This window comes from Electrophorus electricus, chromosome 16 (genome assembly GCF_041902795.1).
Source record: "Electrophorus electricus isolate QZ-2024a chromosome 16, ASM4190279v1, whole genome shotgun sequence".
Classification (NCBI taxonomy): domain Eukaryota; kingdom Metazoa; phylum Chordata; class Actinopteri; order Gymnotiformes; family Gymnotidae; genus Electrophorus; species Electrophorus electricus.
Genome location: NC_137512.1, coordinates 2,366,211 through 2,393,666, shown reverse-complemented (window position 1 = coordinate 2,393,666; position 27,456 = coordinate 2,366,211). Strand labels below are relative to the sequence as shown.

Sequence of the window (27,456 nt, the reverse complement as noted above, 5' to 3'; positions counted from 1 at the left end):
CATCACAAAAATGGCACATATGTCTGTTGTATTATTTCTTGCATGCTCTGAGAATGCTACAGAGCATGATGGTTGTAAGGTTTTCGCTTCACCTAACACCCTTATATATATTCCCTCATTACAAAGGGGATTACAATTAAATTCAGCTGTACTATAAAGAATGTATGTTTACAATGAAACCTTCTCCTGCCATACACATATCGTAACTGTAATTATTAAAGCATGGCTCCTTTACTCACTGTAATTGTTGCTGGCAGTTTGAGCATGCATTGTGTTTGTCTGGGATTAGAAATTATTATATACAGTTATAATTAGATAATTGTGCAGGTCCATAAGGGCCACAACACCAGCCCTTTGTTCAGGCTGTGCAACATGCATTCAACTCAAAGGCGTCTTCACTCAAGATTTGGTCCAAGTTAATTAGCCAACATGCTGCCTGGGTTTTACTACAGCGTTCAGTATCTGAGCAGGCGGTCAACACCCAGCAGGCAGACACTTCATCAGCAAGCCTAGCAGGCAGACACCTCCTCAGCAAGCCTAGCAGACAGACACTTCCTCAGCAAGCCCAGCAGGCAGACACTTCCTCAGCAAGCACAGCAAGGTCCTCACGCTGCATTATTTGTCGGTTAGTCATTCTGTGAAATTCAAAATGTTGAGAGGAGAGCAAGATGCCGTTGCAAGAGGAGGTATTATTTATTAAAGGAATAAACTCAAAAACAAACCCAGAAACACAAAAACCAAGAATGGAGAAAACAAAACACTACTTTTATTTACACAAATTATTTATTTATAGACCAGTGAGAATACCTTGAAGTTAATTATGTTGTATACTGGTAGTCAGAGTAAGGATCTAAGAACCAGGGTGATGTGTTCTCTTCTTTTGCTCCCTATGGGAACTCTGGCAGCAGCATTTTGAATCAAATTAAGATGTTTGGTCTTTTTTGGTAGTCATATTAGAAGGCCTTTATAATAATCAACCCTGCTAGAGATAAAAGGATGGATCAGTTTCTCTCGATTTGGCTTTATCAGGAAATTTCTGATATTGATGTTCTTAAGGTGTTCAAATACTGATTTAGTAACTGATTTTTCTGTGACTTCTAAAACTGAGATTAGAGTATATAAGATTGTGAGCTAGCTCTGTAGAGTTTAGCGGTTTTGAGTCTAACCTTTATTTAGCTGCAGAATGTTTTAGTGCATCCAGTTAGTGATGTGTGCAAGATACTTACAAAGACAGTCAAGGGAAGCATAGCTGTTTGGGGAGATGGCTAAGTAAATCTGAGTGTTGTCTGCATAGCTGTGGCAAGATAGCCCAAAAACTTGTAAGATTTAGCCAAGATGAAGTATGTATAATTAAAAAAGAGTGGCCCAAGACTCAAACCCTGGGTGACACCATAAGTCATGACATTATTTCAGAAACATTATTTCTAAATCAACAAAGTAATTTCTCTGTTTCAGCATAAACTGTTTCTAAGAGTCCAACCCACTACTCAGGTCTATCAATAAGAATGTTATGGTCTAGGGTATCAAAACCTGCGCTGAGAATGAGCAGTACATTTTTCAGGTGGTTTGCTATTGAATGGCATCATATCAAGCCACATCAGGCTGAAACTGATCTCAGCCACTCTGGCTTCTAAGATCCTGCAGAAACATCTTCACACACACACACACACACACACACAGGAAACCAGATTAGTTTTTAACACTGAAAAAAAGAACAAACCTGACCCTCGATTTAGCGATGTAATCTAAGTAACAATCAGATGCGAGTACACGCTGGTTTCCAACTGACCTCACCCTCTTTTCTTTATTTTGGTTTTGCTATATGAGAAGTGCATTACTGCGTAATTCAGCTCCTCTTCTCATAAGACTTATGGCTTATGAGAACTTTGAAGGTCATATGTGATCAAATTATATATTTTTTTGTCATTAATATGTTTGCATTTGTACATTGTTCAGTTATTTCTCAAACGTTTCAAAACACCCAAAACAACTCTGGGTGATAGAAAGTCTGGAAAGACACCAGTTCCATTTTTAGAATCTTCTAAAATGAAAACTGCATTTGTCATTTTTAAGATTCTCCCTTAGAAAGGTTTCCAAATGACAGTGAGACTGCAATGCTGAATTTTTTTATTGACAGTAATAAAAATTACTGAAAATAAAAATTTTCCTTAACTATGCTTAATTAATTACCAAATTAATACCAATAACTGACTTAGATGTCAGAAAATTAATCTGTAGCAGCAGAGTACAACACTTCAGAGTACACGCGGCGTTCAGTCTGTCCTCTCTTCTCCCGCCTTCGTCTGGTTTTCCCATCAATGAAATGTAAGGCAGAATAATTCAACTCCACAGCATCATGGTCCTGTGGAGATAAAATTAAAACATAATACAGTACTTCTGCTGCATTACAACTGTGATTTTGATTTCTACTCTTAGGTGATGTTATGTCATGCACAGCTGTATATGCAGCTGTTGCAGAGAGTTCAGTTTACCTGACTGGTGGTCTTCATTTTCATAACACCATGTCTCACTGTAGTGGGACAAACAGCAATTTTACAACTTTATCAGTTTTATGATGCAAGTCTTATCTTTCCAGTCTGTTTAAGTAACTACACTGGTTAACTTAAGAGATACATTTCAGGAGTAGATATTTCTGCTTTTAGGTGTTGTTTAAGGTTTAGCTACACAACATTAATAAACACTCACCACTACAGTGTTTATAGTTTATCCTTTTACAGATTAAAACTGCTTGAGCAGAAATGACAAGCACACACAATCCCAGAGCTGTTCCCAGGAAGATCACTACAGGATCCAGAGGACTAGCTTTGGTATAAAAAAACAAAACTGTAAGCAGATGCACACGTATAAGATCACAAATGTTCATGCAGGAAGCTTTTTGTGCTGCTGACCTCACCATCACAATCATCAAGTGTCAACAACAATTAGTATAATAAAATCAGTAGTCTAGATTTTAATGTGTCAGCTACCAAACAATATACAAAATACTGTAATGTTTAGCACTATTTAGGTAATAATACTAGATAATCATCTCATTAATAGATTCATTAAAACATTAATATAACTTACACATATATACTGTCGTTCCATTTCCAAGAAGGATCTTGCCACAGGTGGTCACAGCGCAGTAGTAAGTGCCAGTATCAGAGAGGCTGAGGACACTCTTGGAGAGGTCATACACACAGCTGTGTGGAGAAGAGCTGATCTCACACTGATGGCTGCTGTTGTGATGAGTGTAAATGATTTCAGGATGGGATTCACCTGCAGCAGCTCTGAACCAGAACACTCGGAGTTCTGCTGTTCTCCTCTCAGAGAGGATGGTGCACTGCAGAGACACTGACTCTCCTAGGGAAACCCTGCCCAACACTGGACTTTGGACCACCGATATGGTTAATTCTGGATTGCCTTTTCGAAAAAACAGAGATTCTGTAAGGTCCCTTAGACACACATAATATACTAGCAATAGCCAGGTACAGTACAGTAAGAGCCATAAACCGATTTATAGTAAAGCATTCTAACAGAGCTCTCTGGAGGCATTAATTTATTTACTTGTTTTAAATGTTATTGAGCTTGTACTGTAGTCCAGACATAGATTTGACAAACAAGTCAAGTACAGTCAACTACAGAAAAGTTGCTATCCAACTGTTCAAAAGAGAATCCAACTCAACTTTAAATCAGTGTAAATAATACATAGGATGTATGATTATCTGGTAATCTTGCCATCTTTAAAGCACCTTATAAAGAAAGGACTTTAACCCTAATCCACGATGCCATAAAGGCTGCCAAAGAGCTCTGGTAGAGATTACTGCACTGCACAGACACTGCATTTTGTGCTAACAGCAATAAATAGTATTAATAAATGCAGTGTGCGATATCTTTAGTAATTATAGCAATCTGTCAAATAAATCCTGAAGAGGGATTTAAAAACAGCAAGAGTCATCTGACTTTAGATGAAAAAATTAGATGACTACCTGTCACAGCTAAAAAGGTTCCAGTGGAAAACTCAGTGGTTTTCATCAGAACTACACCACAGAAGTAAAGTCCTCCGTCGTCTTTAGCAGCATGTAGAATAGAGAAGGAAATGTTGGTCTTAGTCCTCTCTAGCTTCAAGTGTGACTTATTGTACTCAGATGAAATGATGACTTCCATGAATGGACTCTGTACCGCAATGTTGAGAATCTGCACCCCAGTCTGTTTGTACCAGACCATGGATTCTGCACTGTGCTTCTTTGCAAATGTGCAATGAAATGTAACAGTTTCACCCAGTTTAGCTGAGATAAATGATGGCTTCTGGTAAAGATCCACAGCTTGAGCAAAGTCTAGAAAAAGAGTTGACGTTAGACTGAACTAAACATCAAAAAAGCTTTTGTGAATTTTGTTAAACATGAAAATCTAGAATCAACCTACAATGAAAAGGTGAACGTCTAGTACATTAAAAGGGCAGTAAAAATTAGTTTAGAAGGGCAGTAAAACTTACTTATAAGGTTCCATAAAATAAAAATCCAGACTTGAGCCATTTAGATTTTTTACTTGGTCCTTTACCTTTGCTTTAAGTAAATCTCCAAATATTTGAAGCCTGCTGCCCTCAGAAAACACGTCCCATTGGCTGTCACAGGTCACATGCCATTGTGACATTTCCATGCTCTTTGGGCACCAGAGACCAGTGTTGAAAAGAGCTTAGATAGAGATATGCAGAATACGAGTTCTCTCACTTGAGGTTTTTTGTAAAAATGTACTCATCAGAATCCATTTGAGGAAGAATTTGTTTAAATTAAAAATGTTGAATTGTGTTTTTAAATTATAATGTGGGCTAGAGTCCAATGTTCCATTGAATATTGATCTGAATATATTGTTCTAGGGCAGTTGCCCAATCCTGACAAATCGAAAATTAACACAATAACAATTTCACCCCCACCATTTCAACAGTTTAGGGTGTGTCATGCTCTAACTTACATATTTTGTTGATTACCAGATGACTGTCTTTGGGGTCTGTCTTTTGAGGCCAAACAGGCAGCTAACGATGGGAAAAGCATACTGTAATATTATCAGAATTAGAATGTAATACTGTATATAGAAAATTATATATTAATTACAATAAAAACATCTTGAATCTTGTGAGCTTTCACTTGTGTCTCATTTTATAGGGTCAGTGTTCCACAGACCCAGAGGAGGGGGTCTGAAACCATTTCAGGTAAAAGCTTTAGCTGAACGCATTACATCAGCATTACTTCAATTAGCTCAGATAAACGTAAAAGTAGCTCATCAGAAAAATAACTTGAAAGGGAGGATAGAACGATCATCTCTCATGTGCTGAAGTACTGATGCAGCCCACGTTAATGCAGTGTAATGTTTTAGCCCAGATGGCACCCACCTGCATAAGAGCTGAATTTTTTTAAAATGCTGTTCTACTCTTTTTTTTGTGACGTGTTTGATCTAAAATAAAATATCACTACAAAATAAAAGGAATAACTCCGAACAGTAATCCACATGCTGTCCCCAACAGAACATGATGAAATTAAGATTACAAACACACACGCGCGCGCACACACACACACACACACACACGCGCGCGCGCACACACACACACACACACACACACACACACACACACATTTATTAACATGAATAATTAAAAATGTACATTCTTTTCCTTAAAAATATACTTCAGTATCAGTAAAAATATTAGGAATTGAAAATACTTAGGAAAGTACAAATTAAATGTTTAGCTTTCTAAGTCACTGTCACTGTGACGTGGGTGGCATAGAGGAATTGTGAGTCGAAGTTGCACTAAGAGGTTCTTTATTTTCCATTTTCAATAAAATAGCGATGACAAGTCTAGGTGTTGTCCAGGATCGGAGCAGTGTTACACCAGTAGACGAGCGTGGTCTTGACCACTAATGTGCAGCGCTGTCCCTCCGAACCTGTGGGTTTATAAATACTGCGCAGGGTTAATAAGATGCAGGTGTCTCCTGTCAGAACACAGCTGATTATGAGCGGGGGAGGCAAGTGATACGGTCCTGGTCTGACAGAGGCGTGTCCCCCCCGGTAGGGGACTGGACTACCGTGACAGTCACTTGCTAATTGTTCTATCTTGCTCGCTTTCTTGCTTATCTAGTAGCTAAGGCAGCTAACTGTAACTAAGGAAAATTGCTATAATAAAATCTTAACTACAGCTAACAGAATTATCTACTAAACCAGTAATATTTGATTAATTATCACTTAAATTCTTAAGTGCTGTATGGGCAAAAAGTAATTTCCTAAATTAAGTCATCCTTATTTATTTATAATAAATGCTTATTTCTTATATAAGTAATCCTTATTTATTTATAATAAATGCTTATTTCTTATATAAGTAATCCTTATTTAGTCAGCTTTTTACCAAGTGTTTCCAGAAATTGAGTGTACATAATGAGTGAGAAAACACATGGGAAATGTAAGTTAATGAAATCGGCGATGCTTCTTAACAGTGGAACTCGTCACTATTTGAGAGTACAAGCTGTTTTGAAGTTGTTCCTTCTCTCCATGTTTTCTTTTCTTATTGGTTTGCCTGTCACCAAACAGTAAGGCAACAAAGTTCAGCTCCAGGACATCCCTGTTCTGTGGACGATAGCAGGACGGCTGAACTGTAGGACCGTTATTGCACCTCAGTGTGACTCTGCAGCCACAAACCTGATGCTAAAACATCTACCAATGATGTAAAATATATTTGAGATAAATAATGGTACTTCATAGGCTGAATTTGTTGCCATGGTATCTTCTGGAAGTCTTACTGAAACTGAGAATATCTTTATTTATGTCACGGTACGGCCCCTCTCCCCTCAAGCGTGTGCATGCCTGTGCGTGTCTGTGCGTGTCCGTATTGCCACGCCCTCTTTAACAATGGCTAGAAGAGCATTAACATCAACAATGACCAACAGCTCTGCACACAATGACGAGGGTTTAAGTACACAAAAACACACAAGGTGCAGGTGTGTGCAGGCATGGTTACAATCAAAAACCCTCCCACTGCACGTGGCGGGCCAAACCACGTGATCCGTGAGAGGCGAGCATTCCGTGACACCCACATAATCATACATATGTAATTAACCCGGAACTGAATAGTAAAATACGAGTAGGAACATTACAATAATTAAAATGTCAAACATTTAGTTTACTTTTGGTATGATGTAAACAAACGAATAATAGATTTATTTTAAGTTTATAAAATAACTAAAGGCATAGATTTCATAAATATAATGAAATGATAAAACACTACCTGAAAATATATAATGGATTCAAATCCATACTCAGATCTATTGGTTTTCCATTGCTAAAAACAAAAGTGTTCACAAAATGTGTTCACATGTGATTCACATTTCTGGGCTCCTCTGCACTTCTACACATGATTTAATGTTGTTATGCCAACACAACAAAGACAAAATAATTATAAACATGAACAACGAAGCACATTTGGTTTGTATTTTGTATATTAAGGTACAGTAATAGGTGATAAGAAACAATGATATGGTTGATGACTTTAAAAATAGTAGTATAGAATTGGGACAGTTATGTCCATACACATACATCACAAGGCCCAGTAGTACACTTAGTTTAATACTTAATATTTACTACAATGATACAACAGAATAACTGGTCTTGCCTGTTCACATATGTCTATAATATCATGGTTGTAAACTTCCATGATACTTGTCTTGCTACCAAATCCTGATACTGCAGCAGCATATGTGATGATATTTGTGGAAAATCATTCAAGATCACATTCACATGTCTGTGATAAATGTTGCTTGCTAACATTTTCTAATATATTTAAACACTTACTCAGACTCAGTGTCATTCCATTTCCAAGAAGGATCTTGCCACAGGTGGCCACAGTGCAGTAGTAAGTGCCAGTATCAAAGAGGCTGAGGACACTCTTGGAGAGGGCGTACACACAGTTGTGTGGAGAAGAGCTGATCTCACTCTGACGGCTGCTGTTGTGATGATATATTTAATTCTGCATGATCTAGCTGTGTCATGATATGCATGATCCAAGTCTGTTCCTGTGACTCAGATGTTGGACCAGCCTCCAAACCCACCACTGGATGCCACAGCCGTGCCTCCAGACCCCCCGGACCCGCTGATCACCACATCCGCACCCCCAGACCCACCACTGCTTATTGCCACAGCCGTGCCCCCAGACCCCCCTGACCCGCCGCCACTCACTGCCACAGCTGTGCCCCCAGACCTGCTAGTTCCTGTTCCTGGAGTGGAAGAAGCCACTTCACAAGTCCCTATACCTCGTGCCAGGCCTGTTCCCATGGTTGCTCCTGGAAGTTCTGTAGAGACACGGACTCTCCTGAGACAACCCTCCCCAGCACTGAACTTTGGACCACTGATATATTTAATTCTGCATGATCTAGTCAAAATATATTAAATGTTTATAATTCAATATTTATTGCCCTAATGAACATGGAAACATAAAATAAGCTGTTTCTTTTCTGCAAATCATATTTGCAAAAAGGGGTCTTGTGACGTAAACAGCACAGAGGAAGCGAGAGGCGAGGTAGAACATACTTGTTCTTTATTTTCCATAAGTTCTCTATAATTACACAACCTGGATTAGGTTATAGGTGATAGGCAGATCTAGTTTAGTGAAAAACCTGGCTCCTCTCAGCTGTTCCAATGCTGCTGGAACCAGGGGGAGGGTATATGGGTACTGCACCAACAGTTTGTTGAGGCCCCAATAGTCCATGCAGGTTCTTAGGCCCCCGTCCTTCTTCTTTACAAAGAAGACTCTGGCTGAGGCTGGAGAGGTAGAGGGATGATGTACCCTTGTTCCAGAGCCTCCGTGATGTACTGGTCCACCGCCTGTTCCTCCTCCTGGAAGAGGGGATAGAATCTGCACCTGGGGGGTTTTGCCCCCTCCTTGAGGGTTATAGCACAGTCTCAGTCCCAATGGGATGGAAGCTGTGCTGCCTTCAAGGGTCTAAATACCTGCGCCAAGTCCTTGCGCTCTTGGGGAATGGAGATTGGTCTATCGGCTCCTGGGCTCTATATCGAAGTTGCTCGTAGCAACATCGCCTTGTTCGCGAAGCACTTCAGGCTGCATAAGGGCGGCCACCGCAGGACTCGATTCTCCTTCTAAATCACCTGCAGGTTGTGAGTAGGTTGTGAGTCATCAGCCATGGCAGCCCTAATGTGATAGAGTGGGAGAGGGATGGAAGGAGTGAAAAGGTGATGCACTCTGAGTGTCCATCTTGGGTGATGAGGAGTACACAGGGAGTGACATGTGTGATGTAGCCAGAACCTACCGGGCCCACGTCCAGGGCTTGTACGCTTAGCAAAGAGGGTAAAGTGATTGCCTTAATCACCAACCTCTTAACGAAGCCCCAGTCCATGACATTACTCGCAGCCCCCGAGTCAGCTAGGGCAGATTCGGAAAGCAACCTAAACTTATATGACACCTCTCCCGGCAGTTTAAACATGGAGCGAGATGGGGAACAGCTCACCGTGTTGTTGCCTCTCCACTGATCTCCCCTCTTGGGCTGTACCCCTGCTTCATCCAGCTGCATGGGCCCCTCCGGGTTGTCGTTCAGCCTCGCATAGTGGGGAATTCCATTGTATACACTGACATTTTTCTTGGAGGAGGCGGTCGTACCTAATGGCGAGGTGAACCACCTCGTTCAATGTGCTAGCCTCCTGCTTGCAGGCTAGTTCAGGCTGTAGTTCTGCCCTTAACCCATGGACAAAAGTGGCAGTCTACATGGGTTTGTTCCACCACGTCCCCCCTGCCAGAGTCTGGAACTCCATAGCGTACTCTGCTGCTCTGCTGATCTTAATCCCTGTTTTAAACGTAGCAGCATTTGTCCACAGAGCCTCCCTTGGCATGGATGGTTAAACACCGCTCGCATCTTTCCCATGAAACCCACGTAATCATTCAGTAATGCCAAATTGTTAGTAACCAGATCCGCTTCCCAGACGTGAGCATTACCCGTGAGCCTGGAGATGATGTACGATGCTTTGGCACAATCGGATAACTACAGCTGATAACCGAAAAACAGTTTGCAATGCACTATGAACCCATCGCAGGTTTCTGGATCACCTCCATATGCCTCTGAGGAGGCAATTAAGCCTCTTACCCCTTCAGGTATAGAAGGGCTGGCAGGGGAGGTAGTTCATCCCTCAGGGCTCAAGGCCAGGCGGTTAACAAACTGGCTGAGGGTCTGCACCATCGATCGAACTTCCCCGATTTCCTGCTTTTGAAGTGGCACCATCTGAACAACCAGCAGGGGAGTCCAGTTAGGACTGCTCGCTTCACTTCCTGAAGGCTGCACATTTTGTGATGTAGGTGGCGAGAGGCGAGGTAGAACTTACTTGTTCTTTATTTTCCATAAGTTCTCTATAATCACACAAAACAATTCCAGGTTGAGTATCCTTGTGGGTAGCATTTGCACCAATGCGCACTGAAGGTCTCGTCCGCTAATGCGCAGTGCTGTCTTTCTGAACCTGCAGGAATATATAGTGTATAGAGTATATTATTACAAATGTTTAGAAATTCTCCCATAAGACAAACATCTAATAGTATTTTGAATCAAATTTATTTGCTTTATTACCTGATACAGTCAAAAATGTTCCAGTGTTAAATGTAATTTTGTTGGACAGAAGCATTCCATAGTAGTATGTTCCTTCATCATCTGTAGTAGCCTTTGGAATATGCAGAAAAATACTGCTCTTTGTCCTTGTCACAATTAGTCCCTCCCATCTTCCGGGTTCCATGTTTTCCCTGTTTTGTGTATTTTAGTTCCATGCCATAGTTTCATTTTATCCACGCCTTCTTTGATTGCTTACACCTGTCCCTCGTTTCCAACTTAAGTTCATATATTTAAACCCTGTCATATGCCCTGTGTTTTGGCTGTTCATGGTTAGGTTTATTATATATAAATGCTTGTATGTAAGTTTGTACTCCATGCCTTTGTGTTTCTTAGCCTTTGTTATAGCCTGTTTTCCCCTGTTAGCCTTCTTGTGTTTTTGTTGATCATGTATCCCCGTGCTCTCTGTGTTGTTAAAATGACCCTGGACTGCTACAATGACTCTGGTTGTGGATTTGCCCATAATAAATCTCCACACATGCATCCACCTCCTCACCACCCACGTTTACAGTCCTTTCCACTTTAAAGCCAAATTTGTTGAATACAGGGAAAACAATAGTGTCTATCCATGCTTCCTGCATTCCAATATCCTGAGGCATTTATCCTGGTGTTTGCTTGTACCAAACCATATCTAACCCCACTGTTTTTTTTTTGTTTTTTGGGGGGTTTTATCTGTAAATGTGCACTACAATGTGACAGATTCCCCAGGCTTAGCTGAGACATAGGGAGGCTGATAAAGTGTCAGAACCTCTGGCTGACCTAAAAATGAGGTTTGACCTGTCCTAGCTTAGCATACATGGCAAATCTCATATTAGATCTGTGTAGATCTAATAGTAACTCTAAAAGCTTCCAGCAACAACATATTGTTTTATTACAAAGAGGACTACAATTAAGTTCAGCTGTATTTATTTCTACACTGAAACGTTTTCCTGCCATACAAATATTGTAACTGTAATTATTAATGCATGTTTCCTTTACTCACTGTAATTGTTGCTGTCAGTTTGAGCATGCATTGTGTCTGGGATTAGATCTTGCACAGAGAGATCTGAGCTCCTCAGAGTTCCTGTCACTATTTTTAGGACTCATATTTCACAAAAATATCTCACTTTTGACCGACCACTTTTATCTCCATGCTACCTCTGAAACTTGAGCAAAACAAGTTTCACATAGCATAACATTACTGCTTTTAAATGCTTTTAAAGTGATAAGAGCAGACCAGAGCATTTGCACACATTTCCACAAAAAAATATACAAAATATGAAATTACAATGTATAAGATATACCTGATTGATTTTTCTCACTGTAGCAGTGCTTTGTTTCTCTGGAGGGAAAAACAAAAAAACAAACAAACATCCATCTGCTTTCACTATGTGTAGTGAATATATCTTTTACCTTATTGAATAAAACATTGCACATTGTTTTTTATTGACATATTTAAACATATGGCTCTTAAAATACATATAATTCTAAAATGTCAAATATCTTTTTTTTTTTCAAATGGAGAAGGCACATTCAGTTATTTTAACACTTACCACTCCTGGGTCGACAATTTCTCCATTTACAAATTAAAATGGCTTGAGCAAAGATCACAATTAAGCAAGCTCCCAAAGATGCTCCCAGCCAGATCACTGCAGGACCAACAGTCTTGGCTGTAGAAAAGGAATGATCACAAAACAGGATGAAATGTTACTATTCTTGTGGTAGTGTCAAGGTAAAAAGCTGAGATAGCTCAAACACATTAACCATAAATAATCTGCAAACACACAAATAGGCCACACGTGATCTTTAATCTGTTTGTAAATATCAAACCATTTGAATAAAATAGTCTTTGGTGTCACTGAACAACTCAGTGCTGCTAATAAACAGAATGATGGATTTAAGGACTTCAGTTTGCACAACACTGCATTAATGTTAGCCTTATATTTAATACTGTGACTGTATTTCATCACATGACCAATGAATATAGAATTTTAAGAATTTCATACAATACCAAAAGGTATTTAGATGCTTACTCAAATCTACTGTCGTCCCATTTCCAAGAAGGATCTTGCCACAGGTGGCCACAGCACAGTAGTAAGTGCCAGTATCAGAGAGGCTGAGGACACTCTTGGAGAGGTTGTACACACAGCTGTGTGGAGAAGAGCTGATCTCACACTGATGGCTGCTGTTGTGATGAGTGTAAATGATTTCAGGATGGGAGTCTCCTGCAGGAGCTCTGAACCAGAGCATTCGGAGTTCTGCTGTTCTCCTCTCAGAGAGGACGGTGCACTGCAGAGGCACTGACTCTCCTGGGGAAACCACACCCAGCACTAGACTTTGGACCACTGATACTTGATATTTATCATTTTTATTTAAATATCCTGTTAAGAATAAAATACATAGACAATAAGACACAGCTATATAATCTATACTATATAAACATTTAGATTTTCCTACCTTTGTAAACATCATAAGTCATAAAAAGTAAACTGTCTGTCTTACATGCAACAAACCCTAACATATTTCAACATTCTTTAACATATTTCATATAAGAAAATATACACTTGGGTCATAACATAATAATGCACAAAATGTGCAAGTTATTTGAAAATTATTTTGGTGTTAAAATGAAATAGGCCTTTAAGAAAAAAAAGGTTATAGTGGCCAAAAGGTATAACTTCTTAGCTTTCACTGATAACAATGCTCCCTTTCCAAACACAATCTCAAACCTTCTAATACCACAGTAATACATGGCTTCATCTGAAGGTTCAATGCTAGAAATATTCAAATGACAGAACCCTCTTCCATTCACAACAAGGAACTTTGGAGGTTTAAATTCACTGTAGTAAGAGGAAGCCTCTACTGATTTCTGAGTCATGGCCATTATACGAGGCTCCTGTCCTGTTTTTTGCTGGGACCAAACGATGGGATCGGTGTTGTCCTCTTCCAGCAGAAAGCACTGGAGAGTCACATTCTCTCCAAATGCAGCAGTGGTCACAGAGTTCAGCTGATTGACACCTTTTGCCCAAAGAATGAAACCTTGGTTCATGCCAAAGGTTACTCTATAAACCATGTGCAAAGGTACTTATTTGTGCAGATGAAAAAGACATGTATCTTAGGAATGCATGTGCCTTCGGCTGAATAGGGCCTAAAACATTACTGAACGTGTAAATATTGTTGAGAGAAAAACTTTGAAAAATCTAGCATAATTACTGCAAAAGCAGATGGTACTCACCTATTTCACTAGAAAGAACCGCAGTGAGACACATCAGGACCATTCTCCAGATGCCCAGGTCCTGTTGCATGGTGTGTTTGCTTGATAAACTGCCGAAAGGTCAAACAGCTTCATAAGTTGACGTAAATTATTTACATCACATACTTCCTGTGTTTTTCCTCCAATTAGAAACTGTAACAAAAATGCTGTACAGTCCCCTTAAAAACATTTTTTGTGTCATATGTTGTTTCAGTTCTTCAAGTTAAGTTGTTTATTATTTGACACATTCGTGGGATAAGAGCTCTTTGATAGTTTTGTATAATAATATTTATTAGTATTTCGGACAAATTTATTATACAGTGGCAAACTATCATTATTCCACTGAAAACAGAGCCTTTCTCAATACTTCCAGTAAAAAAAAAAAAAAAAAAAAAAAAAGAAAGAAAAAGATTCAGCTCATTTTTTCGACATCACAAAAATGGCTTTAACCTATCATGGTCCAATATGCTAATTAGAATGCAATGTAATGGGTAAAATACGCATAACATATTAATCACATGTCCCAGATCTTTAGGGATTACATAAAGTCCTATCCCCTAACTCTCCCCATTTATCTTCACTACCCATGAATGAAACTCACTTTGAAGCCCATCACATCACAAGCTTTCATCAATTAGACATTAGAAAGTATGAAACATTAACTGCCACCATAGTGACCTTCCTGGTGACCAACTGGTACTATATAGCATTACTGATACTATTAATCACTACTGATACTGCATGTTCAGTGTCACCAGTTCCACATTGTTTTACATGTAAGTTTTACTGTAATCATACAGCCAAAGAAACACCGCCAAATTAATACAGCTGAAAATCAAATCAGATCTGACTTGGTCTCTCTGGTGACTAAGGCCAGAGCAAACACCACTGGTACTGTTAATGCATGCTCAGTGTCTCTGGCTCCATCACTGCACTACTCACACTCAAACTCATTTACACTATACATACATTAAAACACACCAACAGTACCATACATGCATTAAGAAACACCACTGTTCACCTCCTGCAGCTAACACCACCTTTATAGTCCCTCTCTACACAGCTATAACCTACTGCACTCATTTATATTTCACCCCCAACTTCAACCACAGCAACCAGCTAGCACTTTTATCTACATATCTACCATCTATTTTCATCTGACAACTCCAACAGTACAGTTTTATCCAGTAGCCTCTTAAGCTAAACTCCAGCAGGGAAGTACTTGACTACAGACCTACTTGGCTTTATCGTTACTGGCATACTATGTGATCGCCAATCGTCATCAAATGCATATTTCATTAAATTCATATTTTGTGCTCAAATGGAATCATTAGTTCAATAAAATAAACTTCGCTCACCCTCTGAATACAACATCATGTCCTGCCTCGGAGCAGTAAATTGTTTATCTACAGCCAGTTTCCAGTCTCATACTTTATCCCAATACTGGCACTGCTAACTTGTAGCTACACACTAATCCTCTTTCTTTCTCTCACAAACCTGATAGAGCTTCTTCACACTTTTACTCCTGCATTTGAATAAGCAATTAAGTAACTGAATTTACTCAGTTGTTTTCTCTCTGTATTAGGTCTTTCTATTTCTGTCTGTTGTTAATACTTAACAGAGACTCAGTTCCTTTGCGTTATCTGCAGAATACCAAATCGTACCATACCATAGTCATAAATAACCATACCTTATTTATTCAACTTATTTTTAGCCTCATTTTCAGTCCATTCAAACAGTATTAGAATCAGAATCAGAGTTATTATGTTTTTCTTAATACTTTAATATTATTGAGTTTTCCAAACTATACCCATGCTCGAACAATTATGAGGTTCATTTAATGTGAGTAGCTGTCAGATTGTCAGGGGTATTAAGATGTGACAATGACTGTGGTCAGGATCTCTGTTTGCTAGCAGTAACATTAACTAGCCTTCAAACCAGATGACAAATATCATGCATAATGTTTAAATGTAAAGCCGAGTCTTATTGACAATGTTTTGTCATGTTTTGACGTGAGTCGCTCCTATTATTCTAATCACAGAGAATGACGATGTAAATCAAAACTAAAAAATAAATTAAAAGACTGAAAAACTATACCTGTCTACTTCAGAGTTAATGTCAGATGTAATTTTCAAATTTGTTTGTTTGTCTCTTTTCTTAAAACTTGTAATTCATTTTCATTATATTTAATTTGACTATTATACCTTAGTTTTAGTTATGTTTCAGTGACTGGAGATCAATTTTAATTTTATTGTAATTGTATTATCTTTCATTTGCATTCAACTAGTCACAGGGCAGAGACCCCACACACATGAGCACCAATCTCAGATCTCGATCATCCCACACCTACCAGTCCTTCCAATCACATCCTGGTTTACTTTCATCAGAATACTGATTATCACTTACACACACCTGTTTCCAAACCCCTCCCTCATACTTAAAGTCCTCCTCCACATGACACTTCAGGTTACCTGCTCATCCAGCCAAATACCTGAAGCAGGTCTGTGTGTTCTTGTTATTTTTGCTTGCTTTGTCTTGCTCTGAATTAAGCCAGCTCATTTGAATTTTGCTCATGCATTGTTTCTGTTTGCACAATGTCACAATTTTCATATTTAGTCATGTAGTCAGTTATTTTACCTCACTTTTCACAGAAGAAAGTTAAACAGTGGTTTTGTTAGAGTTTCCGTTTTCAAAAATGAGTTCATTATTGCGTGTTATGTTATCATTTAATAATCAACATATAAAAAATACTGATGATCAAAGACTTACTATCAAAATATTTGCTGAATAAATTTAAGACTGCCCTATCTGTGATGAATGTGAGCTAATTATGGCCTACTATCAGTAAAACACATTGCTAGCCATTTGCTGGCATTAATTAAATATTGAGAGTATTCTAGTACAATAAAAAAATTATACAAAAGCAGGTAGTACAGATAAGTGGACAACATCAACAGCTATCTATCTAAACATGCTAACTATCTAATCATCCTAACTATCTAACATTCTCATAAATCCATAATTGCACAGTTTTGGTGAACAGACGACTCCTCCTTGGAATTCAAGTCAGTCTAAGGTTCAAACAGGTACATATTTGTATTATTTTCCCTGTAGTGCCTCAATTTTTCAATAGTGTAGTATACTAGAACTAATAGCATGAAGAGGGTTTTGGCATTTTTGTGCAGTCGCGGAGACCTCTGAAGTTAGCACCACATTAGTGACATCACAATCTTACCTTGTCCAAATTATGCTGACCAGGTCATACAGAGTTAACCTAATCAGTGGTAGATTTGTTTAGAATTTATTGTTTGTGGAGTTTTTATGTGGTAGGTGTTCAGAAGGCAAAAGGAATACAACCACCACATATTCCAGTAGGTCTGAGCTCACTTTTTCGGTTCATCAGCATTTTATTACATCATTATTAGAACCGTGCACTATTAGTCGACGTGAGGCTTGTTTTGGATTGATGCTGGAATTACACACTGAGCTGCTCTCATGATTCCTTCATCCATGTGAGAGCTGAGATGTGACCTGAATGGGAGGCAGGGTGGTGTTTTACCAGATCAGTTGTTGAGACTGGGAGAGTCACTGCTAAACTGAGACTGATGGCTAAGAGACTCTTTGTATCATTTTCTTCTCTTTTTCACTCCTCCACTGCCCCCTCCTCCCTCTCTCTCTCTCTCTCTCTCTCTCTCTCTCTCTCTCTCTCTCTTTCTCTCTCTCTCTCTCTCTCTCTCTCTCTCTCTCTCTCTCTCACTAGGGGGAACAATAAAATTATAAAAAATTATACTTGTGCATGAATGTTCCTTACATTTGATCTAAATGCAATTAGTCAATGGAAATATATAAATATTAAATATATAAAAAGTAATATCTGTATAAATAGCATAAATTATATAATTTCTGCATGTATTATATTTATGAATATATTGATTTTTTTTGTTATATCACAGTCCAAATAGTGTTTGGTAATGTATGTCTTTTCAGTAAATAGTGTTGGTGTTGGTGTTGGTGTGTGTGTGGGGGGGTGGGGGGTGGGTGTGTGTGAGCATTCTTGATTTTACTTTATTTCTAAATATCAGTCATTGAGAACATCTGGTTTTCAAAATGTTGAAAGGCTTTTAAAAGCTTTCAAATGTAATTTTTTTTCATTCTCCATCTGATTTTAATTATGTTAATGTTGTGTGTGGATTTTATTGTATCTTGTGTGCTACACTACAGTTTTACTACAACTTCATATTTATTTAAAGTACACTGCAGGTTCTTCATGGAATATTCTGCATTTCTACATACTTATATACACATATGTATGCATTATTTATATATATATATATATATATATATATATATATATATATATATATAAACGGGGTTGGCTTTAGGCTTGCGTGTGTGTGTATATGAAACCCAGGCTTTGATGTGCTAGTGGTCACCCCAGGTTTGTGTGCTGACATGTTAAGGCTGTAGTTGGTGGTTTCACAGCTCTGTGCTGGTCTCTATTCTTTGCTCCCTCACCCACCCTCTATACCAAACAGTTTCTCTGCTTCAACTCAGTAGGCCACTTTGAACACCCCACACGACTTTCTCAGAACAACGACCCATGTTTCCCTCGTCAAAGTTTCCACAGGATGCACAGAGCTATTCTTAAAATGGTCATTTGTTTCAGAAACATTTCAAATGCTAAGCAAATCTATAATAAACAAAGTGAAAGTAGTTTTGCTTTGACCTTCACAGTAACTTGGATGTTTGGGTATTTTGATCGGCTAGGTTTCTGATAATTCAACAGATATCTTTTACTTCCATTTAGGTTTTTGCAATCTTATTTTCATATATTCATTCTTATGCATTTAACGCTTGGCTGAAAGAGAACATCTAGCATGCAGAAACCCAATTAGGTTAAACGTTTAACGTATTTGCTAGAATATAATTAAGTATCAAAAGTAAAACTTTAATTCCTCATGTTTGAATGGGAGTTTATTTCAGGGACACATGATTCAATGTGGGCAATTTATTTCAATCCAACCTATTTCTAATTTCAAATTACTATACTTAGATTTACATATGGGAGAATGAAATTGATTAAATAGAATTAAATAGATCTCTTTTAAGTGTAACAGGCTAACAAAAGAAGTGCCTGAACACCTAAAAATATTACAGCAGGGCATTGGTAGATAACTTGTTCTCTTCACCACCATTTTTTCGTGTGTGTGTCTGCGCATGTATGTTTGTTAAGGTACATTACTGAATATCCCACTGCCGATGGGTAACGGATAATTATATACACAGTTTGGAACTAGAATTGTGCAATATAATTGACTACTGAAACATGACCTTTTGTGACGGAACGAGGCTGAAGCAGGATGTGGGGACGAGGCACGTTGAGACAAATGCATTGTTAACACAGAACACCTACACTTAGCACACATGCTAAAGTATATCATACACCGACAAACATACGACAATACAAGAGAGATTTATATACACACTTGACGATTACACACAACAAGGATCAGGTGGGCGACAGGAGAGGGTGTGGCACTACAGACTAACGAACACACGCACAGAGATGTTTGAGGAGAAGGAAGGGGCTGTATCATGACACCTTTAGACTACATAAGTCATGTCAATTTTCAATTTTGGGATGAATTAGCAAACATTAGAGACTCAAAAAACAGACAGACAGAACTGCCAACAAGGTTTCCAACAGCAGACAGATAGACCAGAGTGTTTATTGTATTGACTACAAATGATTGCCACACACACAACAAGTGTCTCGCTCACTAGAAAGGCCATATGTGCCTTCATCCAGAACTCAGTTGAATGCTGGAGTTCAACTCTAGAAGCCAACTTATGAACACTCGCCAGATTCCCATAAAGTGTGATATATGCCAAGATGATGAACTGCTGTTCTGCATAGAAGTATAAATGGGGCTACATTATAACATGAATGGTGATCTTCTTAAAAACAGAAGCGTCACCATCACCCGTTCCGCTCAGTGCTCAGAGTCTCATGGCCTCATTCCTGTTTACTAGACCAGCGACACTCAAGCTGCAGGGTGAATAATACAGAGGAAAGCAGTGAATATAGCTGACAAATGCACACACACACACACACACACACACACACACATACACAGACACACACAGTTGGTATATTGGTGCGATAAATATAAACATGAAACAACAGATTTATTCAGATATAAAAACCAAAGAACCATAAGAATGGTTTTCTAGTAATGATTATGCAATACAAAAAAAATCAAAGATAATTGAAGTATATTAAATAATGAATATTATAGAATATTATGTTATATAGTGCAACAAAAACATTTACTAACCTTTTACATGTATGGCATTTAGCAGACACTCTTATCCAGAGCGACTAACAAACGTGCTTTGTCATTTACTCATAGAATACATCCTAGTACTATATAGTAGGTTATAGTCCAATATACTAATATACCAACACTGTAGAAATACAGGGATCAATGTTAATGCCTAGAAGTACCACATACATATAAACTCTATAACAGACAACAATAAGTGCAATACACAATACATTACAATGAGTACTACCGTTCCAGTTACTCATAGGAACAGGATTAGCAGTCATTTAAATATTCCACAAATAGTCTTCAGGCTGTGTTTCAGGACTGCAAAGAGACTCTGCTGTTGGGACAGCCAGTGGAAATTCCTTCCACCACCTGAGAGCCAGGACAGACCATGTATTAAGATATTTTATCTAAGGACATGTCTTGCTTTAACGTCCTCATGACTGACCCTGTGCATTGTGGATTAGTTAGTTATGGATTTGTTTTATATATGTGATAACAAGTGCACTGGTGTAAGTCTATGCAAAACACCTTCAGTCCAGACTAGGCAGATAAGGAGAGATCATTGTTGATAGACTTTACTCACACAGAGCTACTCCAGTTCATCAATAGCTTCTGTTAAGTGTACTCTCAACTCATCAAAGGTGATGCATAGTATGTTAGTATCTAAGTGTTAGTTACACTAAAGGTATTTATGTAGTTTAATTAATGAAGCCCAATAGTTTAATGCATAAAGTTTTTATGTATTTATTTTTATTTGCATAATATTATTTCAATATCATGTTTCAATCATTTTTGGTCTATTAGTTTTTACATTTATCGGCTGTTTCATGCTTATCAAATCAATATGTGCACTGTGTGTATGTGTGTGTGTGTGTCTGTGTATGTGTGTGTGTGTGTGTGTGTGTGTGTGTGTGTGTGTGTTTGTGTGTGTGTGTGTGTGTGTGTGTGTGTGTGTGTGTGTGTGTGTGTATTTAACAGTTATATTTGCTGCTGCTTTCCTCTGCATTGTTGACCCTGCAGCTTGAGTGTCTGGTAAACAGGAAAGTGGCAGCGAGATCTTGTCACTTTTGCAGTGAACAAAAACCACACCGATTGTTCCACTCTGATCTTCTTCTGTTGATAATTTCCATACTGTCATTCTACCTTTGGTGAATGTTTCTCACCAGATATCGCTGTACTCATGACACATCACTGTACTCATGTTAATAATATAACACCCCCCACTTTTTAAGAAACCTTTTTTTTAAATACATAAACTATATAATCTATTTGCTGCTTGTCTCTCTCCATCAGTGGTGCATTTCTAGCCACTGCTGTACTCTGGATGTTTGTGGATGTTGGACCACACTCATCTCAGCTGTGATGCTGACATGCGCAAAACTGCAGCACTAATGCTCCTGACACTAGAAAGAAACTTTTAAGAAACTAACCAATGATGACTTGCACAGAGGATGATTGACATTCTGCTGTTGGCACCAAATCAAATGGTCATTCTTTGAACATACATATGCATTGTGTATGCGTGCGTATGTGTGTTTTAAACTTTTAATGGATTCATTCATACTGCTAAAATACAGTTTTGTTTATTATTTACTATTTAGAGATTTGTCTCCATATATCTCTGTGTTCTGCTCCGGTAGGGAATAGATCAACACCTCAGCCTCCCTCAGCTAGGCTTTGCTCTACTAATACATGTAGAAGACTCTCAAATACATTTTGAAAGCATCTTTCTTAGCACAACCTGTATATTATCAGAGTGGTTAAAGCTTCCTACTCTGAAACTCCAGAGCCTGTTCTGGGTTCAAAAAGATGCTTTTCTGCTGCATAGTTCATATTTTTATTCAAGGTCATATTTTACTCACATTCTAATGCTTTTGAAATGATTAGTTGCTTTAGTGCAGACAGTTAGTGCTGCTTTTAAATGTTTCTGTTGGGTTTGGTCATGTGCATGACAGCTAAGAGCAAAGAAAAAAAGAAGCAAAATCATGTGTCCACGACATGTGTCCAGGGTGTAAGGCCTCACCCTGCGTGTGTCTGTGGAACAGATGCTGAACAAAACTCGGCCTGAACTTCCTGAAAGTGTTGACAGTTTTAAGGTCAAAGCTTGTTTATAGCAGTAGCCATATCATTTATGAAACTGTTAATCAAGAAGTGCTTATCAGTTGAAGTACATGGATCTTAGATCCCACCTTGTGGTCATGAACAGTACTGCATTTGCTATTCTTACATGCAGTTGTTATGCAAGTCTTTTTATGAGTGATCTGAAGAGATGTCATTCACTACACTCTGTGTGTTATACTGAGGTCTGGTACAATTTGGGTTAAAAAATATATATATATATATATTTTTATATAATAAGCTGAATAATGAAAGTGGTGAAGAATGTAGCTCCTTGACCTATTATGACATTAGTCTGAATGCCTCTCTCAGTCTTCTTGGATCTCATAATTACATCTGGGGGAAAAAGGGAATCCTAGAGTAAGTTAGTACTTGAAATAACAAGTATTTGTACACCCATGGCTACGGTGATGGACAGGAGAAGAACCATATGGGGATGCACAGAGCCCTTTTCTGTTTGCTGTTTCCTGCTTTCACTGAGTTTAGCAGCTCTCTATTTCAAACTAGACTAAAAATGCTCCCACATGCCTGTTTAACACACCTTCTGATGGTATTGGCTAATATTTGCATTTTTTTATATGTATCTGCATGTGTGTGTTTAGAGCTTCTTAACTCACTTAAGTCACAGAAGAATAAAGAATAAAGAGAAAAAAGGAGAAGGAGAATAAAACTGAGTGAAATGGAACTAAAACTAAAAGTATAACCAGCATCTACTCTGCAATGCAGCTCACGGTCTTCTCAACCCTGTAGAGTAACAGCTCTGTTTCAGCACCATGGACAGAGACACATCAACACTATGATGCATCTACAAAGTCAAATGTTACAGAAATTTCAACAAAAGTCCTTGCAGACACTGAAATATTTCCACTCAGCCTGCACAAGCTCTATTTTACACATGCTGCTTGAAAACTGTTCTTTGTGAGTTAAAAGGAAGAATGAAGTATAGAGTTAATTCTGCTTGCCTGTGGTCTGTGCTTATCAACCATAAACAAGGGTCTAATATTACAGAGTTCAAATGTAATTCAAAGGTGGAATTGCTGCATGTTCACTGCGTGGAAGACTCCAGCATCCTCAGTATCCACTCTTGGGATTCACATCTGAAGGCTGGAGTCACGGTGCCAGCTGGTGGTTAGGAGTTAAGATGGAAGATCTGATGATGAGAATTCACAGAGGGATTGTTGATGTGTCTTCTATAGTATGGTAACATCACCAAGGTCACAGATTGATGAGTAACAGGGAACGAATAATAAATTGGTTAAATAAATAAATGGGTGATACTGGCATGGAATCTGGCAGCCTAGCCGTCTGCTGAGGTGTGGTTTGTCGCACCATCAGTACAGTACTGAGCAGTAACAGAAGGAGATACGAGGAAAGTAAAAATAACAAATGTCTTCTGTCTACTTCTTTCTTTTTTCTCCACTTTTTATATTTGAATTTTCTTTTTCTACTTTCTGCATTTAACAGAGAAGGAAGGGAGAAAAAAATCCTCCCAATTAAAAACAATAAGAAAAGGAAGCTTCAAAAAGAAACCACTCATGAGGTTTAAACTTTATAAGATACTGTTTTGACTTATGCAACACTAACACCAATATGTTATAACATATGTTATGTCTGCTGGAGACACCAAGACTTAACAAAAGTAGCCCTTTTATAAACAGGCAGTCACCTGCAGGCGATCACGCTGATGACTGATTTCCAGTGCGTTGTCTTCCTCTGGTGGCGAGAAGGTGATCATACACCCAGTCAAGAATACCTCTCATGTCTTATTGTCTAATATATTAAGTGATTGAACAGTCTTCCAAAAGATCAGAAAACTGCTCTATGTTGCTAAGATACATAGAAACAGCAAAGAGAACATGAACACTGGTACAAACATTATTGTAAAATGTATTCCAAATGTCTTTTCTGGCCAGCCAGTCACCCACAATTCTGTGCTTTGATTTGCATAGTTGTTTGCAAGCTAACACTAACCACCACATACCACTGAGAAATATGTGTCTGTCTCTTTCTGACAGACACAGTATCTTAGAGGATTGTAAAGTAAGATCCTGCTTGTTTGCTGCACAGAGACAACCTCAATAAAGTTTATGCTTAATTAGTATGATTATGATAACCCTTACATTCATGATGCATTCACAATGTTATAGCGGTTCTTTTATAATGTATATTATGTGTGCTGGGGACATTTTTGCAATCAAAATTTAATCTTTAAATATTTGAAATATTACCAAGGACCCTCCCAAACACATCTTCATAAGATGTCTGTGGACACCCTGCAGACCTTTGTCCTTCATGTCTGAAATATTGATCTTCACCAGTTCTGTATTTTCATGAGATATTTTGATTTAACTATCCTAACTGGCAGACCCCACTCCTGGTAGCAGAATGTGTAAAGCAGTAAACGTAGCCAACACAAAATGAGAAATTAAAATTCTGCACTAAATCAGTCTAATCTGGATTCGATCTTAGCTCAATGCTATGTATATGGGAAAGTACAACAAAAAGGAACAGAATTTTAAATGAAATATAAAAAAAACAGCAGTAGCTATTACTGTATGTGACTGCAAACACTATGTACTATTCGCTCACCTGGTAGAAAGTTCTCCTAGAGCTGTTACTGCTTTACTGTAAGTATTTAGACATAGAATTCTCATGAAATAACATTTCTGAATGTTCCATTTTTGAACATTTTACATTATAACTGTCACTCTCAATACAATTCATCAGCACTCTGACCTAGACCTAAAACATGAGTAATATGTATCCATAGGTGCTTATGTGGATCTACTGTTGAAAATGTCAAGGTAAATCTTAATGTTCAAGAGAATAAACACAATTTGTCATCTGCTGCAGCAAAACGGCATCTTAGCCTCCCCTTCAATGTTCTATATGATAGGCACATGTATTTTATGAAGGAATTGCCTTATGCAGAAAAATCTAGTTTAACCATGTAAAGGACACTAAGATAAATTAAGAGTGTAGAGTGTTGGTTAAAACTTTGTTATATATGTGTAATATTTAGCAGGATATTAAGGGTTATACACATCGGTCTACTTTTGTACAACACTGTCTTCATTATGCATGTCTGTTGCATGCTGTAGATATTCACTACCACCATGGTGGGCTGGTCATTAGCATGGGTCTGGCACTGGCTGTGTCTGTAGTCTGGAATCTCACTGTTTGCTCCAGCAGCAGGACAAGGAAGTGCTGCAAATGTGAGTTAATTCAGGTCAACAAACCTGTCAGTGATTTATCACTTGGTAGAATATCTGACATCTGTTTCCCTTTTTCATGACTTTCAAGGCAAAACAACCCAGTCAGACAACATCAAAGAGGGAGAGAGACCACGAGGCCAGGTATGCTACTGTATGCTTGTTTCACTGTACCTGGATCAGTTTTCATTTAACCAAATTCACCCAGTTGAGTTGCACTTTTTTCTTTGCTACCTACTGGGCTGCAACACAACTTCCCTTGTTTGTGTGAAAAGGATCCTGGTACTAAAGAGGTCTGTTATGCTGCATTACAGGTCTCTGAGGACAAGATGCAGAAAACAGGGCATCAACAAAATGAGTACACCCATGTGAGATTCTGGCCTGTTTGAGTGCAGGCCAGTTATATCACAAAACAGGCAAACTCATTTGGTTCACTGATAAATCAGTCATTCTCAACTACACCATCATTCACAAAATCAAAGTTCTCAGATGGAGACACCTGTAATTCATCCTACAAAATCAGGCCCTGTTCAGACACACCACACTCTCCCGTCTGCTCTGTGAGAGAGAAAACATTGTCTGTCTGTACATGGCTCAGTTCAACAACAAACACAGACATATGTCCAGATAATTTGTGTTTACACTTGATGTATATGTGGATAATCCCTGTCTCTATTGTCATGCATGCCCAAGTGTACTTAGGTTGTACGACACAAGTGCCAACACAAGCCAACCCCTGACCCTTATGTTTCTATTCTGATAATAACATGGCCAAGTTTTCAGAGTAAAGGTTAAGGGCCTGTGAATTTGTAAATATTATTATTAATCTAAATTAACTTTATTTGAATAACTTGTGTGTCATTTTCTAAATTAATGAATATTATATGAACACACACACAAACACATGTATGAATGTGGGCATAAGGTAAGTTAGCAAATATGAATTAATTTAAAATAATAATTTATTAATGTAAATAGCCTTGGAGAGTTAGAGATCAAAATAGATTTTTATGAGAAAGGCTGTTCCTTTATAAAACACTTGTGGCTGTTATAGAAGAGAAAGCTTCTATGATGATCACTTTATTTAAAGCAAAGAGGCACAAAGATACTTGCTTGACTTGGCTGTTTTTGGGGTTCCTGACCCTTTTCCACTACTGGTAGGCTCTATTGGGTGGAACTCTCCATGTACAAAATTGCTCAGAAGGTTTCGTTTTATTATTATTATTATTCAGTTTTCTTTCTTTCTACAGCTCAGATTGTTAATGGTAGTGTTAGAGTGGAGTGGACCTTTTTATAGCCAGTAGCAGAGTCACTCAAAAACCAAACCATGCCAGATGGTATGTGATTGGCTAATGCTGTAACACAGTGGGGTTCACTATTTTATGGAACACTATTGAAAATATGACAACAGCCAGACTATCTTAAAAAGGTTTTATTGTGTATGTTGTCTCATATTTAATTTTAAAGTAAAAAACAAAACAACAAGAATAATATTCTGGGATTATGAACTATGGAAGTCTATGTTAGGATTATGAATTGTAGAAGTCTTTGTAAGATCTGTTTTGCTGGTCCCATCTGTAACTCCACAACATCTTTGTGGAATTTTGTTTTAGAATCTGTAAACTAGCGGCAGCTGTAAAGGAATTATCAGAAGTATCTGAAAGGACTAATCAGTGGTTGTGGATGAGGAGAGCAGGTTAGTTGGGGAAATAAATAAACGTGGAATGGCTGAGGCCTTACAGTGTTTAGAGCAACATTTTCCCAAAACTTAGCAGATACAATTGCTGTTTCAGAAACATATGTTGTGTAAAGTATTAAAAATCATATAAATAAATCAATCAGATCTACATTAATAACAGGAATGAGGAATTAAATATTACTAATTCAATATAAACAAAAATGATAAATTGAGT

General features: G+C 38.2%; 2 protein-coding genes across 2 annotated transcripts in view; one reads left to right on the top strand and one right to left on the bottom strand.

The window, feature by feature from the left end:
• The window catches only part of LOC118242262 (EF-hand calcium-binding domain-containing protein 9-like), an 85,352-nt gene extending 67,449 nt beyond the window's left edge, over positions 1-17,903 (top strand). The window contains exon 3 of the transcript XR_014117489.1: positions 17,639-17,903. The gene's annotated coding sequence lies outside the window, so the exon portion shown is untranslated. The remainder of the gene's footprint in view (positions 1-17,638) is intronic.
• On the bottom strand, positions 730-13,932 carry LOC118242304 (uncharacterized). Its single transcript, XM_081698758.1, has 6 exons — positions 13,861-13,932; positions 13,316-13,643; positions 3,088-3,428; positions 2,707-2,823; positions 2,493-2,530; positions 730-2,362 (listed from the first exon to the last, which is right to left on the bottom strand). Exons 1-6 carry the CDS (start codon positions 13,928-13,930, stop codon positions 2,228-2,230), a joined length of 1,029 nt encoding a protein of 342 aa, XP_081554884.1. The 5' UTR covers positions 13,931-13,932; the 3' UTR covers positions 730-2,227.
• Positions 17,904-27,456: the final 9,553 nt, after the last annotated feature.